The 19,823-nt window shown below is 42.0% G+C and overlaps 1 protein-coding gene across 19 annotated transcripts in view; it reads left to right on the plus strand.

Annotated features, from left to right (window-relative positions):
* The window catches only part of PUM1 (pumilio RNA binding family member 1), a 137,327-nt gene that overhangs the window by 32,583 nt on the left and 84,921 nt on the right, over nt 1-19,823 (plus strand). For all 19 annotated transcript variants that reach the window (XR_013448292.1, XR_013448294.1, XR_013448293.1 and 16 more), the window contains exon 3: nt 16,427-16,495. Coding sequence is in view for 16 of the 19 variants with exons in the window: in XM_078073510.1 (XP_077929636.1) it covers nt 16,427-16,495 (69 nt within the window). In the remaining 3 variants the exon portion in view is untranslated. The remainder of the gene's footprint in view (nt 1-16,426; nt 16,496-19,823) is intronic.

Here is a 19,823-nt window from a genome sequence, read left to right on the forward strand (position 1 = left end):
GCAGGCCTCCCGAGGAGCAGGGAGCCCGATGCAGGGCTTGATCCTAGGACCCTGGGATCATGACCCGAGCCGAAGGCAGATGCTTAATGACTGAGCCACCCAGGCGCCCCTTACATTTTCATTTTTTTGAAAAGATCCTGGTATTTACAGATTTGCCACAACCCGATTTAATAATTTTTGGACGAGTATTTTTCATTTATCTTTTATTTTTTCCATATGTCCTCTCTTTAGATTGATATTTTAGAATGAAGTTTTTTACTGCTAATGAACACTTTTTGGTGTGTGCTCTATTTGCAGATAAACATTTTTTGATGTAATCTATATAGTTGTATGGGAGTCCCTTTCATGTTTTTGAAGTTTGTTCTTTTGATGGTCAGGAATATGCCATTCAGGTATCTGGCTGTAGTTTATAGACAGGCAGAGATAATACTATCTTTTTAAGATTTTCTTTCTTCCTTTCCTTTCCTTTTTCCTTTTCCCTTTTCCATTCCATTCCATTCCATTTTTATTGCGAGAGAGAGCCTGGGTGTGAGGGGGCAGAGGGAGAGGGAGAAGCCGACTCCCTGCTGAGTAGAGGGAGCCTGCTGCGGGGCTCCATCCCAGGACCCTGAGACCATGACCTGAGCCAAAGGCAGATGCTTAACTGACTGAGCCACCCAGGTGCCCCAAGATTTTCTATTTTTAAGTAATCTCTATACCCAGTGTGGAGCTCGAACTCACAACCCTGAGATGAAGAGTCTGCTGACTGAGCCAGCCAGATGCCCGGATCATTATCTTAAGTTTTACACTTTTAATTAGGTTCTTCCATAACAATTTAACAGTTTCTTTCTGTAGTTAAAATGGCCTAGTCCTCATTGATTTCAGCTTGAACATGATTGGTGAAGTAAAGAAGAAAAAGAATGGCAGAACCAGCAGTTGTGAGGTTTTTGTGTTTAAAGGTCACTAGTATCATTAAGTGATTTTGAAAATATATGTTCATCCTTTTACTTTCTAAATTGTTTTATGTCTAGGAAGTGCTGACATTTACATGAGGTGTATATGTTCTGGTAGTCTGGTAACAAAACAATTTTGGTAACTTAATTATAGTAGTTTATTACATGGGTCTGTTAATCATCTTAGCAGAATGCCACAGGCACATTAGGTAATCTGTAACTCTGATGTTTTTACTTTTAATTGCTAATGATAGTAGCAATCTTTAATGATAATAAAGAAATGGAAGTTCATTCTGACCCTGGCTATTGTGGTGACTTCATTTCCCCCTTATGTATCATGGAAGACAGTATCATAATAGTACAGTGATCAGTTGCTGGAACAACTGTTTAACCCACGTGTGTTTTTGTGCTTGCTTTTGACGAGAACAGAGAAGTTGTAAGGGTAGAGACCTGAATTTGAATTCCATTTCTGATCTTTATCTGCTGTCTGACTGCACAAGTTACTTCACTGAACCTTGGTTTCCTCATACATAAAATGGAAGAATAACGTCTATTTTGCAATAGAGTGCCTTGAAACTCAGTATGGTATTTACTGTTGTTATTGACAGTGAAAAAATAAGAATGGAAACTTCATGAATAAGGTCATGCAGTAGGGTTTGCATCCACTTAGGCCAAAAGAGTAGGCCCCCCTCCCCTAGGAATGTAATCACTTTTTGCCTTTTTTTTTTTTTTTTTAACAAAGTGGGTACCTGCATAAGAGTAGCTGCATTTCCTTCCTTCCTTGAGAATGGTAGGGGGGAGGAGAGGAAGAGGGGAGAGAGAATCTCAAGCAGGCTCCAAGCTACATCCAGCTTGGAGCCTGACTCCAGGCTTGATCTCAGGATCCTGAGAACATGACTTGAACCGAAACCAAGAGTCTGACGCTTAACCAACAGAGCCACCCAGGCGCCCTGAGTACCTACATTTTCAAATTACTAGGACTGTTAAAGACATCATAAAGCATATAAAGAATTTATAGGACACAGACTGACACAAAATAAGTCTCAGTAAATATTAGTTCTTAATTGTTTATAATACAGGTAGTAGGGGTGCAGAAGATGCTGTAGAACAGTTTTTTTTTCCTCTTAATTATTTTGTTTTTAAAGATTTATTTGAATGAGTGAGAGAGAGAGCGTCCGCATAAGCAGGGGGAGTGGCATAGGGAGAAATAGATCCCCCGCTGAGCAGGGAGCTCTCCGTGGGGGGGGGGGGGTGGGGGTCGATCCCAGGACCCTGAGATCATGACCTGAGCTGAAGGCAAACGCTTAAGCCAGAGCCACCCAGGTACCCCTTTCTCTTTATGGTTAAGTTCAAACTAGGTTAATTCTCATATTCTTTTAACGTATTCTGTCAAGTTTCTCCTGCCTTTTAAGATTTTATTTTATTTCATTATTTTTTTAAGGATTTTATTTGTCAGAGAGAGAGAGAGAGAGCACAAGCAGGGGAAGCGGCAGGCAGAGCAGGCAGAGGGAGAAGCAGGCCCCCTGATGAGCAAGGAGCCCGATGTGGGAACCAATCCCAACACCCCAGGATCATGACCTGAGCCGAAGGCAGATGTTTAACTGAGCCACCCAGACCCAAGATCTTATTTTTTTAAGTAAAATCTACACCCAGTATGAGGCTCAAACATGTAACCCCAAGATCTAGAGTCACCTGCTCTACTGACTGAGTCAGCCAGGTGCCCCTCAAGTTTCTCCTGCTATTGCTTGTGTTTGTCTCACTGGTATCTCCTTCTGGTAATGTTCTTGACACCAGCTCTTTTGCTTATATTGTTCTGGATCTGTGTTAGTGAAACAGAGCCATCGTGATCTAGGAGATCCTCCAGGAGAACAAAAGATCTTCCAGGAGAACAAAGGTAGTTGTGGAGGAGAAAATCTCCTGACAACTTAGATTCAGTAGTTAAGGAAACAAATATTTGAGTAAAGACAGTTTTAGTCTCAAGGTATAGAAATCTATTCTAGCTAGCAAAAATTCAGGGCATTAAATGAAAGAACACTGGGTATTCTCTGACCCCCTAAGCAGGAAATATGTGGACCTTCTTGGTACTAGGTGGATTTCTGTTTCTATAGGGGTTCCATAGTGTTGTTTCTGCCTTTTTTCAACACATTCTCTTTATGTTGACTGTTTTATGCTTATTCACCCAGTTATACTCGAATGAAAATGATAGTCCCAACTGCCAGATATGAATTTCATTTTATCTCTTCCTAGCTATCTGGTCCAAATGCTTAGAGAGGAACCTGAGTAGGTCAGTTTATCATTTCTCACCAGGTACTAGTGATTTGGCCATTTAGGGGAATACTTTCGCCGTAGTTGGTGGCCAGAGGTGGTGGGAATCATGACTTCCCCTTTCTAGGCAGGTGTCTTGAAATGTGTCCATTACCGAGAATACTCAGCAAGTATTGATTTGTTGAATTTTACTTTTCTAAGTGTACTATATAGCTCTCACTCTTTATTAAAATATAAACTTCCAGTGTGATTTAATAAATATCAACTCAGTGATACCCTTGTGTTTGAGTTTGGTTCTTCTGTACAAGCACCAGATAACTGGTCAAGCTGATTCAAGTAAAGGGACATTCATTGTAAAGACACACTGAGCAGTTAAGGGACAGGAATGCTAGCAAAGTAAGGCCAAGAACCTAACGACAAGGCTATCAAAACTTGCTTCTTTTTTAGGTCTTTTATTCTGGACTGCATGGCCTACTATGGTATCTGCTTCATTCTGCTCTTTGATTTTTTAATGTTCAGTAATAGCTGCTTGAAAAACTGATAAATTGTTATTTGTGCCTAAGTTTCTTTTTTACCCCCCTATGACTGTAATGTTGGCTGGCTAAAAAAGAGACAAACATCTAAATGGTGAGGTAGGAAGAGAATCAGGAGATAGGAATGAAGGAATTGTGGAAGGTAACTTTGTGTAAGGTAACTTTATAGAGATTTCTTTTAAAAAACTGAGAACTGGAAGAACATGGGCTTTAGCCACTGATTTTTTTTTGCGGCGTGGGGGGAGGGGGAGCTTCTGAATGGATTGAGAATGGAGTGGAAGTTCCTCTGAATTGATGACTTAGTTGGGAATTGTGGAGAAATGGATGTGTTAAGTTTAGAAAGTAATTTAGACATTTGCATGATCTAGGTGCTTTTTGAGGAGTTGGGGGAGGGAGGGAGAGAATCCTCAAGCTGACTCCCTGCTGAGCTCAGAGCCTGATTGGGCGGGGGGGGGGGGGGGGGGGCTCAGTCTCATGACCTTGAGATAACAACCTGAACCGAAATCAGAGTTGGATGCTTAACCCACTGGGCCCACCCAGGTGTCCCAGATCTAGGTACTTCTAATACATTGATTATGGAAATGCTGAATTGGACAACCAACCGCCCCCCCAAGAAAGGATGAGTAGGGCTTCTCGGGGTGATGGGAAGTGATGCGGTTTTGGAATATATGTGAGGTTCGGTGGGGGGTGGTCCAGAGCTTACGACCAAGAAAGAATGAGACGTCTGTGGTGCAAAATGGTGGTTTATTAAAGCATGGGTCCTGTCCCCGTGTTGGGGCAAGTAAAGAAAAGGGAGGTTTCAAAAGAACTTTCATATGCTAAAGAGGACTGACGTACAAGACACCAGAGCCATTGTCAAGCTTGTTTCTCCCCCAGCAAGGTATTAACATTAAAACAGTTGGGAGATTCCTGGAGGAATGTCACACACGTCCCACCCAGAGGGGAGGAGGGGGTGGGGTGGGAGAGGTTGTTCATATTATGCTTTGTCTTCAGCTTGCCCCTTCTGCTCCCTCATCATTTCCTCCCTGAGCAATTTTTACCCTTAAATCTAAGGTTGTTGAAGGCAGAAGGTCTCATTTTCTGTAATGTCCTGCTGAATAGGGGCGTAGAGATGTCCCTACCTAGGGGAGTTACGAAAGGGGAGGCAGCTGAATCTAAGGCTGACAGGAAGTCAGGAAATCTCTCTCTGGGTGGTAAGAATCATCTGTTGATGTGAGGTCATTGTAGGGACGGAATCTCGCACTAAGTGGAGAGATACTGAAAAAGGCAACACATTAAGATTAGTATGGCTAGAAGAATGAGAAGTCCAATAAAGTGACCCTTAACAGATTTTTTTTTTAACATATAATGTATTATTTGTTTCAGAGGTACAGGTCTGTGATTCAGCAGTCTTAATACAATTCACAGTGCTCACCATATAGCACATACCCTCCCCAATGTCTGTCACCCAGCCACCCCATCCCTCCCACCCCCCACCACTCCAGCAACCCTCAGTTTGTTTCCTGAGATTAAGAATTCCTCATGATACATGACCCTTAATAGTTGACCATAATCTTCCTCTAAGCCAGGAATTTAACCAATCATGAATGGAGAGAGAGATCGATCTATTTAAAGCACCAGTTTGAGTATTCATGTCAGTTAGAAACCCAGAAGTATTTCTCTGGTAATCTGGAATGTATACACAGCATTCTGTTTTTATGATTGTACAAGTTCTACCTTGTGCAACACTTAAAAACATCTAATGCCATTCTGTTTTGTAAAACTGCTTCACACATTTGTATTCCTTTAGTATTTAATAGAGAAATGCTATTTTCAGTGTCATTTAGGGCTTTGACCATGTACGTATTAGAGCTTCCCTGTGCCAAACATCCTCCAGTCTCAAAAAGGGAACAAAGATGGATGCTAGGTGGTCATATCAATGTAACACAGAACATGTCCACTATTGTTTTAAATTTGGAAGGTTAGCTGGGTTGGTAATGGTTTTAATAATGCCTCCGTGCATCCAGGCAAAACCCAGAGTACAGCAGCACCTGGGGGAAGCCATGGCCAGAATTTTAAGAGTCACATAACCATAGGAGCCAGCCGTCTAATACTGGGCCTCTTTGAAGTGCAGTCAGGGTATCAAGGGGTATTTGGTTTTGGAGGGCTAGCCTTTGAATTTGTGTAATAATTTCAGGGTCATATTTGATTATCAAGCCATAATTCCCTCTTTAAAATTGCTCTATGGGCATGAAGGACTAGGGAAGCATATTTGGAGTCAGTATGAATATTAAGACTTTGGCAATTGCCAAGCACGAGTGCTATAGCATACCCAGCTTTTATTATTCCTTTTTCCATGAAACTATTGCCATCAGGAAACCAACTGTCATCTGCATTTTTTAATAGGGGTATCTTAAATCTGGATGACTAGAATAAAAACCTCTGAACAGTTATGCTCTATAGAACATAGTCAGTTCCAGGCATAAGGGTAGATGGGTTTAAAATATTTCAGGCATATCTATAAGCATTGTCTGGTGTTCAATAAGTAGGCTTCCCATAATCTATTGGTGGCTTTTGGTCTCTTAAGACTGAAGTCGTTACAGTCAGGGACTGTCCCATAGTGAACTTTGAGGCTCCTTTTACCAGGAGGGCTGTTGTATGCTTAGCTAAAGCCTTTGTTTGCAATTGTACCTCAATAGAGGTGGCTCAAGCAAACAGCATTTAAGCCCAATCCAACTAGGATTTAACATCCACAGAGGTGGGTTATCAAAACAAATTTTTCTCTCTAAGGGGTGCCTGGGTGGCTCAGTTGGTTAAGCGTCTGCGTTCAGCTCAGGTCATGATCCCAGGGTCTTGGGACGAATCCCGCATCAGGCTCTCTGCTCTGCAGGGAGCCTGCTTCTCATGCCCCCCCCCCCGCCCCGCCCCGAATAAAAAAAAAACACCCTCATTTTCAGAGATAGCCAAATCAAGACTAATGTTTGCAAAACAAGTCCCAATTAACAAACCTGGCCTAATTATTTACATAAGCTCAGTAAGAATGATCATACAGATTTTTTAGAATCTGCTTTGCTGGAACTTTTCTAAGGAATCTCTAGGTTGAACTTTTAGTAGTGCCTCAGGCTAGAAGCCAAGCCACCTACTTGCCATCAGACATGCCTGTAATACCTGTAGATGTGGGCAGATTCCTCTTCTTGAGGTCCCCAATATATCCTGAGGTTCCCGCACCTGCCAGGAAGTGACATTCCTTACTCAGCTGGTGAGGCTGTTGGGAACTCTGTAAGCAAGGTATCAGTCCAACATTTCCAAGGGGCTTTATGGCTCCAGGTTTCATAAAGTCACCCTTATTTCCTTAAAGCAGTTCAGTCATATCTGAGTCTATGCATGTCTTTCTCAAATAGGACAGTCCAGTAAGCCTTGGTAAAATAACCAACATTTCCAAGTGTGTCCTATTACAAGGAGAAACAGATTGTTACTGAACTTATGCAAATGACTATAATTGCCATGGAAGAAAGAATACTGAACTGAAACCTTTTGAATTTCAGAGGGTTCAGATAGAAGTTAAATGCTTCAGTTTGTCTACAAATGAATATTTTCTCATACTCTTGTAAGTCATAGGTATCTTATTAGTTTCCTTAATCTAGAAGAGTTAACATCTAGAGTCACAAAACGATAATTTTTAGTTCATTTAGTCCCATGTTACTAATTCTTGCTTAATTTAAATGCAGCTTTTGTTCATTCTGGAAATTCTTACCCATTTCAGTTTTAGGATTTTATATTGAATACCTGTATTTGTCCCTGAAAGTCCTTTATATGTATCTCCTTGAAGATGAAACATTTTACAAGAGAATAATAATAACTATAAATGACAAAAAGTCAGAAATGGACATGGTTAAAAAAATCTGGGGAGAGGTTACAGTATAACTGGCAAGGCTGTGACACAGAACACTTCAGTAATCAAAATATTGAGTGATGATCTTATACCGTAAGGTAACATACCAAACAAGCCTAATTAGACTGTTCATGATTTAAATTTGGGGGAAGTTTGTTAAAACCTTAGAAAGTTTTAAAGCACATGCCTAAACAGGATTAGGGATCATCAAAGACCTGATAAAGGCCAAACATAGAGACTGGTTTTCTGGGCAGACAAAAAGAGGAAAAAATCTTTTACATTTTCTTATTAAGAGCCGATCAAAGATTCCAAGAAAACTTGTCTTTTGAACAGATAGAATTTCAATCTTACACCACTGTACTTTTAAAAATCCCTTTATTTTCATCTTCGTTCTGACCACACCTAAAATTCCCTTCCAAAGATTTCCCATCACAAATCTTCTGCAACTTTCCTTTGCATTCAGAATTTGTCCCAAGCCATTTCTTTCCAAACAAGCATCTTATTTAGGACAAAATTACCTTCTTTTACCGTAAACAAAAATGCATTCCTATTCCTTATATCTTTCTTATATATCTCCTACTTTTCTACATAACAGAGTTGTTTCCCTTATTCCCATCAGTTTTCTTTACATTTAGCAGAATTTTGCACTCCTAGAAATCTAAGTCCCCAGTGAAAACTAAGTAGTAACCGATTGTGAACTGTTAACACCAAAACTTTAAACATTTTTTTGAAGATTTTTATTTATTTGACAGAGAGAGAGCACAAACAGGGTGAGCAGGAGAGGGAGAAGTAGGCTTTCCGCTGAGCAGGAAGCCTTATGTGGGGCTCGATCCCAGGACCCTGGGATCATGACCTGAGCTGAAGGCAGACGCTTAACAATTGAGCCACCCAGGCGCTCTAACACCAAAATTTTAGATGGCAAATTTTTGAATCAGTTAAGCACAAAGCATGTTTACCAGCAGACCCAAATATCCTTCGTTTCTTTGCAATAAGAAGTCAAAAGCGCAAACCTATATTCAGTAATTAATGCTTTAGCACTTTTTATCCTATTTGGAAAAGACCTAGATGTCCAACGAATTCAGTTCCATTTATCATCCAAGCAAAACTTTTGTTTTTTTATTATTTATTTATTTATTTTTAAAGATTTTATTTATTTATTTGAAAGAGAGAGAGAGGGAGAGAGAGCACAGAGGGAGAGGGAGGAGCAGACTCCCCGCTGAGCAGGGAGCCCGATGTGGGGCTCGATCCCAGGAGCCTGAGATGATGACCTGAGCCGAAGGCAGACGCTTAACCGACTGAGCCACCCAGGCACCCCACTTTTGTTTTTTTTAAAGATTTTATTTATTTGACAGACACAGCGAGAGAGGGAATACAAGCAGGCAGTGGGAGAGGGAGAAGCAGGCCTCTTGCTGAGCAGGGAGCCCGAACTGGGGCTTGATCCCAGGATCCTGGGATCATGACCTGAGCCAAAGGCAGACGACGCTTAACGACTGAGCCACCCAGGCGCCCCCAAGGAAAACTTTTTAAAGTTTCAGGTTACCAAAGACTTTGAAAGCTATCTTAACAGTTACCCATGAAAACTTTAAGTCAGACAAGATTAACCATCATTTTAAGTTATCTTTTTGCTAACAAATTGCAACATAGTTAACATGAATTTGACCTTCAGCAAACCTCAGGAGATTAAGTTTTACATTTAATGTTGATTTTTTAAAGACATGTCTATATTAATTAAACCAACAAATTTAAAATTAGTTTAAATACTGAATATATTCTACCTCGGCCCACCCCATTTTCCAATTTTTTACCTGGTGGGGAAATCTGGAGTGGGTGGTGTTAAGTCCAGGGGGTGCTCTTCTTGATGGGGTTTTGGAATATAGGTGAAATTTGGTGGGGTGAGGTCCGGAGCCGACGACCAAGAATTCTTGAGACATCTTTGGTGCAAAAGGATGGTTTATTAAAGCACAGGGACCGGATTGTGAGCAGAAAGAGCTGCCGCCCCGGGGTTTGGAGGAGTGGCTGATTATGTAAGGAAAAGGGAGGTTTCAAAAGAACTTTCATTGCTAAAGAGGGCCGACCCTATAAGATATCTACAAGATACCCGAGGCCTTGCCATTGTCAAGTTAAGGTTGTTTTCCCCTCTAGCAAGGTATTAACATTAAGATAGTTCAGAGCTTCCCGGAAGAAATGTCACACATATCCCACCCAGGAGTGGCGGGTGGGGGAGAGGTTGCAGGGTGTCAGCTTATGCTTTGTCCTCAGCTAGCCTTCTGCTCCCTCTTGATTCTTGCTCCTAGACAGTGAAGGGAGGAGCCATGGTGCCTGAGGCACTGAGGATAGTCTAGAAGCCAGTTATGCAGGCCACACCCAAGGTGGTGTGGAGAGGAGGAGGGGGAGAGGGAGACCGGAGAGGCAAAGTGTTGCCAGGAGGCAGAGAAAGGGTTCCCAGTTCTTGATTTCATCAGCTCCAGAGGAGCAGATGCCACGTTTTCCTGCCAATAAGGGGGAATAGGCAGTCCTTGTTGGGCCAGAGAAGACAGGGAATTCCCCTGAAACAAAGGGAGTTTTGGCAGCTGCTTGGGAATATTCCTTAAAGTCCTCGTCGCTAGGTAGACTAACCACAGATGGCTCCAGTTATAGCCATTAACCCAGGAAATGAGTGAGGGAGAAGCTCCCACATCTATTAGGAAGAACAGAGAGATAGTCAAGAGTCCCCTTTGTCTGGGATGGTGTGAGTTTACTCAAAGGAGGCCTATTTAGATAATTATCACCCAATATGTCCGGGGAGTTTATAAGCCGACACATTTGGGCAAACACATTTTGCAAGAGGCCCTTAGGTCAGGGTCCTGGTGTAGAGCAATGAAGGCCTAAGTATGAGCAATGAAGGTAGCACGTAGGTCCATTTGCCCTATTTCCTGCAGAGATCTGGCTGAATAGATCCCACTGAGGCCATGCAGTGTTACAGGAGCTCAGACCTTCCCTAAGTTTTGCAGTCCGAATTGTGTCCAGTGGGTTAAAAAGGCATCCCAAGGGAGAATCCTTGGGAACTGAAGAAAAGAGAATGTCCATTACCTAGAAACCGCGCCCCCCACCAGGTGGCGTCCCACGCACAGGATGTGTATGTCATAGGTTCCTGGTGTCAAAGCAACCCGAGGGCACCTGGGTGGCTCAGTTGGTTAAGCGACTGCCTTCGGAGTCCCGGGATTGAGTTCCGCATCGGGCTCCCTGCTCAGCGAGGAGTCTGCTTCTCCCTCTGACCCTCCTCCCTCTCATGCTCTCTGTCTCTCATTCTCTCTCTCAAATAAATAAATAAAATCTTAAAAAAAAAAAAAAAAAAGCGATCCGAGGTGTCCCTAAACAAAGTCACTATGATCACCGCAGCAGTTAAAAGGCCCCTGTAGGAGGGAGGCCTGCCCTCCGCTCTGCTTCCCCAGTGCATCCTAGGCTACAGATGGGTGCCTGGCGTATGGACTGAAATACCGTGCCTTGAAGAACCTGCTGTTTTTCACCCATGGAGAACACTAGAAAAGTTTTACAAGGGGAAATTACCGATGTAATTTTGTAGCTTAAGTAGTTAGTAGAGGACATTGACAGAAAACAGTAAAGCTAGAAGTCCATCATGATTCTAAGTGATATTCCAACACATGTGGTCCTCAGAGCCAACTTCCCCAGGAAACGGTCCCCGGTTGGGTTTTAATACCATCAGGTACTGGTTTCAGCCAGCTCCTAGTGGAGGTCCCATGGCCAGAAGGAGGAGGTCCCATGGCCAGAAGTGGCTAGACCAGGCATGTGAAGGGGATCACAGTAGATCAATCAGGAGGAAACCTCACATGGGAATCTTAAGATTGGCAGCCGTGCTAGTCACTTAGGTGGCTGTCCTGTGCCCAAGACAGACAACTTTGTATAAGAACAGGAATAAAGAGAGGGGCATCAAGTTTCTGGGTCTTTTTTTTTTTTTTTAATATTTATTTGAAGAGAGAGAGCATGAGCAGGGGCAGGCAGAGGAAGAGGGAGAAGCAGACTCCCCGCTGAGCAGGGAGCCCCAATGCGGGGCTGGATCCCAGGACCCCGAGATCCTGAGACCATAACCTGAGCTGAAGGCAGACGCTTAACCATCTGAGCCACATCTGCGCCCCAAGTTTCTGGGTCTTATTACCGTCCCGGCTAAGGTACTAACTTCTAGCCAGGCTTTCTCCTCCCCATAAGTAGCCATGGGCTAGAGAATTGGAGCCTGAGCAATGGACATGCAAGTGTTCCAGTAAGACTGTACTCCTTGAAGAGCCCCTGAAATGAGAGTAAAGGAAGAGGAAAGAAAGTATTCACCAAGTTTGCACGGAAGCTGAGTTCAGATGTGAAGACTCAAAGCCCCACATTCAGGCGCCATATGAGTGGTTTTGGAATATAGGTGAGGTTCTGTGGGGTGAGGTCTGGAGCCCACGACTTATTGAGACGTCTTTGGTGCAAAATGGTCGTTTATTAAAGCAGTGGGACAGGACCGGTCGGCAGAAAGAGCTGCACCGGGATCTTCAGGAGTGGTGATTATATATATACTCGGGAGTTGGGGGAAGTAAGGAAAAGGAAGGTTTCATTTTTTTTTTTTTTAAAGATTTTATTTATTTATTTGACAGAGAGAGACAGTGAGAGAGGGAACACAAGCTGGCAGAGTGGGAGAGGGAGAAGCAGGCTCCCTTTTGAACAGAGAGCCTGATGCGGGGCTCGATCCCAGCACCCTGGGATCATGACCTGAGCCGAAGGCAGACGCTTAACGACTGAGCCACCCAGGCGCCCCTCATTTTTTTTTTTTTTTTAAGATTTTATTTATTTATTTGACAGAGAGAGACACAGTGAGAGAGGGAACACAAGCGGGGAGTGGGAGAGGGAGAAGCAGGCTTCCCGCGGAGTAGGGAGCCCGATGCGGGGCTCGATCCCTCATGACCTGAGCCGAAGGCAGACGCTTAACGACTGAGCCACCCAGGCGCCCCAGGAAAAGGAAGGTTTCAAAAACACTTTCATATGCTAAAGAGGACCGACCTACAAGATACCTGCATTAGGCTCCCTGCTCAGTGGGGAGCCTGCTTTTGCCGCTCCCCCTGCTTGTACTCATGCTCTCTCTCAATAAATAAACAAAATATTAAAAAAAAAAAAGATACAACATATCGGAGGCCATGCCATTGTCAAGTTAAGGTTGTTTTTCCCTCTAGCAAGGTATTAACATTAAGACAGTTGGGAGCTTCCTGGAAGAATGTCACACATGTCCCACCCAGGAGTGGGAGGGTGGGGAGGTTGCAGGGTGTAGGCTTATGCTTTGTCCTCAGCGAGCCTTCTGCTCCCTCATCGGAAAGGGCAGGTACTTTAGAATGTGATTATTTTAAAATAAAGATTTGTAAGGTGCTACTTTTGCTTAATTTTTAATTTTCCAAGTGTGATATATAGTTCTGGGTTTCTCTTTTGATTTTATAACTTCCTGTGTGGTAAAACATGCAACTTAATTTGCTGCATTTATAGCTCTAGTTAGGACAGGATCCCTGAGAGGAGGAGGCAGCTGTTGAGGCTTTCAGAAGAAAGTTCTGGGATCTGGGTAGTGGAAGGGAAACTCAGAAGCATAGGGTATGTGTATTGATGATACCTGTGGTGGGATGAAGCTAGGAATATAGAGGTAGGTCAGGCAGTAAAGTGCTTATCTTGCTTTGCCTCTTCAGTAGAGGGAGCAGGAGATGCCTTTGTGGGGAGGGGCAGCAGTGTTGAGAAAGTTTTGGATGGTTATGAGAAAGTTACATGTTACTGGCAAATAGCCCAAAGAGGAAAAGTAGAAATAGATTGGTGAAACCAGAGGAGATAGGGAAGATCAGTTGGTGGAATGAAGGACATCTTACATTTAGCAAAAGTGGAAAAGGAATTAGTAAGTAGTGCTAGAAATTAACATTAACCTGGCACTCAAATTAAATTCTAGAGAAAGGGAAGGTAGAGCACGAGAAGTGGAAGAGAGTGTTCTGTTGTGATGGGAGCATTTACTCTGATTATAATTTACAGCCACCTTTTCTCCTTTATGATAGAAAGGGCTTCTTTGTTACCTGCCTAAAGTATTTCTGTTCTTTGATTTCTCTGGATTCCTGAGCCATCTTCCTTTGGTCATTAGTTTTGTTTCTTAGGAAGAATTTGTGTGCAGAGTCGGTCTGGTGTCGATGACCATACCAGGTATAGCTCCTGTAATAAACAGTAAGTTCCTGACTAGTTAAAAACATTTTTGTGAGAATGGTTTGGTTTATCTGGTCTAGTCACCTGTGGGCAGTTGGTTTATAATGGAGTTTCTGGACTAGCACTGCAAACTTTGGAGAGTGAGGCTCCTTCTCACCAGTGTCTACAGGAGTTAGGAGGGAGTACACAGAGGGAAGAGGAAGAGTGTTCCTCCTGTAGGGGAGGCAGAGGGAGACCCCCGGAAAAGACGGAAGGCTGGAGAAGAGAATTGAAGAGAGGGAGAAAGACCTGAGCAAGCTAGGAAATTAGGAAATGAGAGAGAGGGAGAGAGAGATGTGATAGATGGGAAGATCATATAGAAAGGAATGCAAATTGCTCCAAGGGCAGGATGGGCTGACTTTGAAGGTGGGGGGAGGAGACTGGGGAAAGCAAAGGCAAAAAGACCAAGAGAGCATACTCCTCAAAACCCAAGCAGAAAGGGAGGTCACTTTGATCTGCGGGTGGTAGCTTCCTGTGGCTGCCTTGGAGGCAGCATGGTGACATAGGAAGGACATTGCATTATGAATTGGAAGACCTGGATTTAGATTCTGGCAGTGCCATGTAAGTGCTCTTCCCTCTTAACAATAGTTGGAAGGGCATTTCTCGGAGGCTTAGTTTTCTCATCCTTTTTTTAAAAAGATTTTATTTATATATTTAAAGAGCGAGGGGAGGGACAGAGGGAGAGAGAGAAAATTCTTGAGCAGACTCCCCGCTGAGCACGGAGCCTGATGCAGGACTCCATCTCACAACCCTGAGATCCTGACCGAACCCAAACCAAGAGTACAGATGCTTAACTGACTGCAGGCGCCCCTCTCATCTTTTAAATGGGAATGATAGCTGTGACGACACGTTTGTGATGATGACCTGAATATGCATATGCATGTTCTGTACCTTCCCTTACTACTCCTACTTTTTCCTTGGGAAATATAAATAGAATTTCCAACATTTTTGGTTAAAGTTCTTTGTAGATTTTTGGATTTTCAAGAAATGCCTAGCTCTAGTTAAACATATGATTAGATTCCACAGAAAGAGCTAGATAGAGAGTTTTTATGCATTTGATTTACATGCTTTGTAAATGTTAACTCTGGTCTGAAGGTTCAAAATAATTTCATCTGACATTTGTAGTTTTCCAGCTAATATCCTGTCCTTATCCCCTCCCTGGCCCCCCTCTTACCTTTACTACCTATAGGTCAGGAGCTCATTCAGTGTGTTTACCTAAATAATGGAAACACCTTGTAATGTGTTCATAGCTTCTGTTTCAAGGCCCTTGGAAGTGGTTTTACCACAATAAAAAACTTTGTCTCTATGTCTCTTTGTTCTCATTGGGCTGAATTTTAGCTTCATTTTGAATTTTATAAATTTACATTTTAGCAGGCATCCCAGAGCTGTTTTGTCTTAGTGACACAATGTGTCATTTTGTGGCATATATCAGCTCTGGATTTTGAAAATATATGATTTAAAACAGCAGTGCAACTGTATTTTTGTGTAGTGTCAGTTCAGTCAAATTAAGATTATTGGGTGATAAATAGGAAGCTGTTAATAAAATCCTTGAATTGGTTCTCTTACCTGTATTCTAGGTCATGCTCTCCGCACTCATCCCTCTCCCTGCCTAGCCTTAGCCTCACCTCCTTCTTTGTATGTACCCACTGCTGGCAGCTGTATATCTACCCCGGGAGGTAGTGATGGTCAGATGAGGGGGTTTGGGAGATTGCTGCTTCAGGCACTCAGCTGCCATCTTTTTCCGGTAGGTAGAGGAGACTTCCTCTTGAATAAACAAGGGACTGTCCTCCAGCCTCAGGCAGCAGGGATGGTTTGCCTCTCATAACTGAGAGCACTAATAGAATATTGGACAACACAGGTTTTTGAATTATGATTGCTTTGAATGAACTCTTTCACACTTCATCCTTGATCTAACCTTATCTTGTAGCAATGACCTTAGAGATGAGTTAACTGAAGTCTGGAAAGATTGTTATGATGTGGGTAGTACATTTAATGATGGGTGAAGTTTGAAGGGATTCTTGTGATACGTGCTGTTTTTTTCCTACTGGAGTTGAGATCCCAGGAGCCCCCAGAAATCTTCCAACATGGAGAAATGTTGGGGCACTCCGTTATATAGTTTGTAGTACCTTTCCCTGAGGTTTATCAAAGAATAGCTGGGTCAGATCAAATGAGTCCCCTGGTTTCTACTTGCTGTTTGCAGTTGGGGGCAAGCACTGTGGCCTTTTGAGTCTGTAGCCATATTCAGGTCACTCATCATATGTCATTGCCCTTCAGATTATTGGTCTTTACTTATTAAATTAAAATGTATGAAAAATAGTTAACAATTCTCTTGTGATAGAATATCCTTTTCCTGGATTATGTGTTTTTCATGTTTTGAAAAAAAAAAAGGAATGGGAGGGGAGAAAACAGGTCATTGGCTTTGAACCCTGATGATTAAAGGTAAGTGAATATTTAATGTCAGTCACTTGATTATTGTTACTGTCTTTGTTAGTATCTGAAAGTAAACATAGAAAAGCCTTTCAGTTGTGTTTAACGTGTATGTGAAATTCAAGATGCTAACTTGAAATTTTCCCCTTCTCTATTTTGAATGATAGGTACGTTCTATGGATGAACTGAATCATGATTTTCAAGCACTTGCTCTGGAGGGAAGAGCGATGGGAGAGGTAAGTGAACTGGTGTGTCAGAAAAATGGGACTGTTTTTAAGGGAAGTTTGGAGCTGTCTTTCATCAAATGTGTCTGAATTTAGTCTCCAGAAGTATGTGCTTGCTTTTCCTTGTTGCCATCCTCATGATAGAAGTGGGATATTGCAGAATTTTACCAGAATGATCTCATTATAGGAAGAATGTTAATCTTACCCTAATGTCTTAAAAACAAAACAAAGCAACCAAAACATGAGCACAAATTATTGATGATTATATTAACCAGTCAGTTGTAAATTGAGGCTTTAAATTTTACAAAATAATTTTATATACATCAGATGTCCTTACTTTTGTCTCATTATCCAGTTGCTAGGTTCTTTTTACAGTGGAAGGGAGTCTTAGATTGGCCGCTAATCAGAACATGTTGATAACCTATTTTTAGAGTAGTGCCATTTTCTGAGGAGGTTGTTTAGAGCTCCATTATGAAGAGGAAATTGTTAGATTTCTGGTGAAATAATTCCAGAAGGTAAAGGCCTCAGTCAGTCCTCCCTTACCTACACAGAATTACAGAACAAGAATTTTGGTTTGTTTATAATGTTTAAAATTTGCAAGAACAAAATTTACTGTCACCCAAACATGGATAGGGAAGAGTGCCATAATTCTAAAAGAAATGGGAGTATAAAGTACAACTGACTTCTGGTGATTCTAGTTGTTGACAATAAGAATGTATTGGTGATAAGGTAGAACATATAGTTTGAATTAATAGAGGTATGCTAGGTTCTCAAGCTGGGGGCATATGCTTTTGGTTCTCTTGTTCTGGAGAGTAATTGTAGGTTTTTTTCTTCTGTTTTATTTTTTGCATATCCAATATTTAATAGCTCCCACATCTATTTTAATGTTTTAAAGGAGGGAGAATAGCTGTATTCTGGATTCTCTTTTATACCAATCATTAAATACATTTTTTCTTTGATTTAGCAAATATTCTTTAATCTAGGCACTGTGCTAGGTTCTGAGGATTCAAAATTAAGGTAATTCTTCTCGTGATTTGTAGTAAATATTCATTGACTGCCTTTGTGGTTAGGCATTAGTTAAATTCTTTTGGTGGTTTTGGTTTTGAGAGTCTTGCTTCCTGTGTTAAAAGATTTTGTTTCCAACTTTTCTGAATCATCTTGTGGTTGGAGTTCCAGTGTCCTATCATCTTAGATTATGGGTTTTGGGTCTGTTCTTGTTTTTCCCCTAGAGCTTTAAGAGAAGATAGGTAGGTGGCTTTATGTCTCCTGTACCTGCCTAATATCATTAAAATAGTGCTCAGCAATAAACCTTATATGGTTATTGGGGAAGAGATTTTTCTCAATTAGCTTTTGGACCAAAAAATTTTTTTTTTTTTTTAAAGATTTTATTCATTTATTTGAGAGAGAGAGAACGAGAGAGAGCACATGAGACGGGGGAGGGTCAGAGGGAGAAGCAGACTCCCCGCCGAGCAGGGAGCCTGATGCGGGACTCAATCCAGGGACTCCAGGATCATGACCTGAGCCGAAGGCAGTCGCCCAACCAACTGAGCCACCCAGGTGCCCTGGAGCGAAATTTGAACAGAAAGTTAACAGATGAATCAGATACTAAGTATAGAGGGGAAACCATGTTTATCTTGTGATTTTAGCCTGGTCTACTCTACCAAAAATCTAATCCCAGATTTTAAAAATTAATTATACAAAATAAAGGAATGCCGTTTGCTGTTTTGTACACAATACTTTATAATCTCTAAAGGCTTAAGTCTAATTGAAGAATAGTGAACAAAATTGAGTAGAAAGTTGATTTTATTTACATGATGACAATAATATTTTAAAGTCATTTTTCCCTTCCAAAAATGCCTTTTCCCCCCACAAGGTTTCCAAACCTCGCTCTTCTTATTTTTGTTAGAAATGTTATTTTTTTGGTATCCATATATAATTCCTCAGACCTGGATGTAGGCATATGTAGATAACCAAAGTATATTCCAGCAGTAATGCAGTGTTACTCTTCCTTCTGCATTCCTCATTATTTATTCATAGAGTAATAATAACTACCATTTGCTGACCATGTATTCCATAGGTTCTAAGGGGGTCTGCATGCATTGTCTCATCAATAACTCTATCAGGATGGATCTGTTATCCAGATAAAGAAATAGGCTGAGATATATGAATTAATTTGCCCAAGATCACATATGATGGATTTTGGGATTCTGACCTGGTTTCCTCTCCAAAGCATGTTTCCTTAGAGTATATGAAGCCAATACTTGTAAAATGATTGATGGTAAAAATCTCATCTTGGTGAGCTGTATAAAAATTGATGTTTTGGGGGAGGATTTAAAAAAATGCCTAATATGCGTCCCTCCCAAAATACAGATACTGAAGTTATTTAAAAATTTTTTTAAATTTTTAATTATTAATTTTAATTTTTAATTATTTATTTTTTTAAATAGACTTTATTTTTTAAAAATATTTTATTTATTTATTTGACAGAGAGTGATAGTGAGAGCAGGAACACAAGCAGGGGGAGTGGGAGAGGGAGAAGCAGGCCTCCCACCGAGCAGGGAGCCTGATGGCAGGGCTTGATCCCAGGACCCTGGGATCATGACCTGAGCTGAAGTCAGATACTTAACGACTGAACCACCCAGGTGCCCCTAATTTAATTTTTTAAAAGATTTTATTTATTTATTTGAGAGCGATAGAGATAGAAAGAGCACAAGCAGGGGGAGAGAAGCAGACTCGCCGCTGAGCTGGGAGCCTGATGCAGGGCTCGATCCCAGGACCTAGAGATCATGACCTGAGTCGAAGGCAGATGCTTAACCGACTGAGCCACCCAGGCGCCCCAGAAGTTACTTTTTTCAATTAATATTTATCTATTTAAAGATTTTATTTATTTATTTGACAGAGAGATAGAGAGCACAAGTAGGCAGAGCGGCAGGCAGAGGGAGAGGGAGAAGCAGGCTCTCCGCAGAGCAGGGAGTCCAATGCGGGGCTTGATCCCAGAACCCTGGGATCATGACCTGAACCAAAGGCAGATGCTTAACCAAGTGAGCCACCCAGGCACCCTGGAAGTTATTTTTTTTTATCTTTTATTTTTTAAAGATTTTATTTATTTGACAGAGAGAGACACAGCAAGAGAGGGAACACAAGCAGGGGGAGTGGGAGAGGGAGAAGCAGGCTTCCCGCAGAGCAGGGAATCCGATGCGGGGCTCGATCCCAGGACCCTGGGACCACGACCCGAGCCGAAGGCAGACGCCTAATGGCTGAGCCACCCAGGCGCCCCTGGAAGTTATTTTTTTTTAAAGCAAACTCTACCCCCAGTGTGGGGCTGGAACTCATGACCCTG

The sequence above is a fragment of the Halichoerus grypus genome, chromosome 5 (assembly GCF_964656455.1).
Source record: "Halichoerus grypus chromosome 5, mHalGry1.hap1.1, whole genome shotgun sequence".
Classification (NCBI taxonomy): domain Eukaryota; kingdom Metazoa; phylum Chordata; class Mammalia; order Carnivora; family Phocidae; genus Halichoerus; species Halichoerus grypus.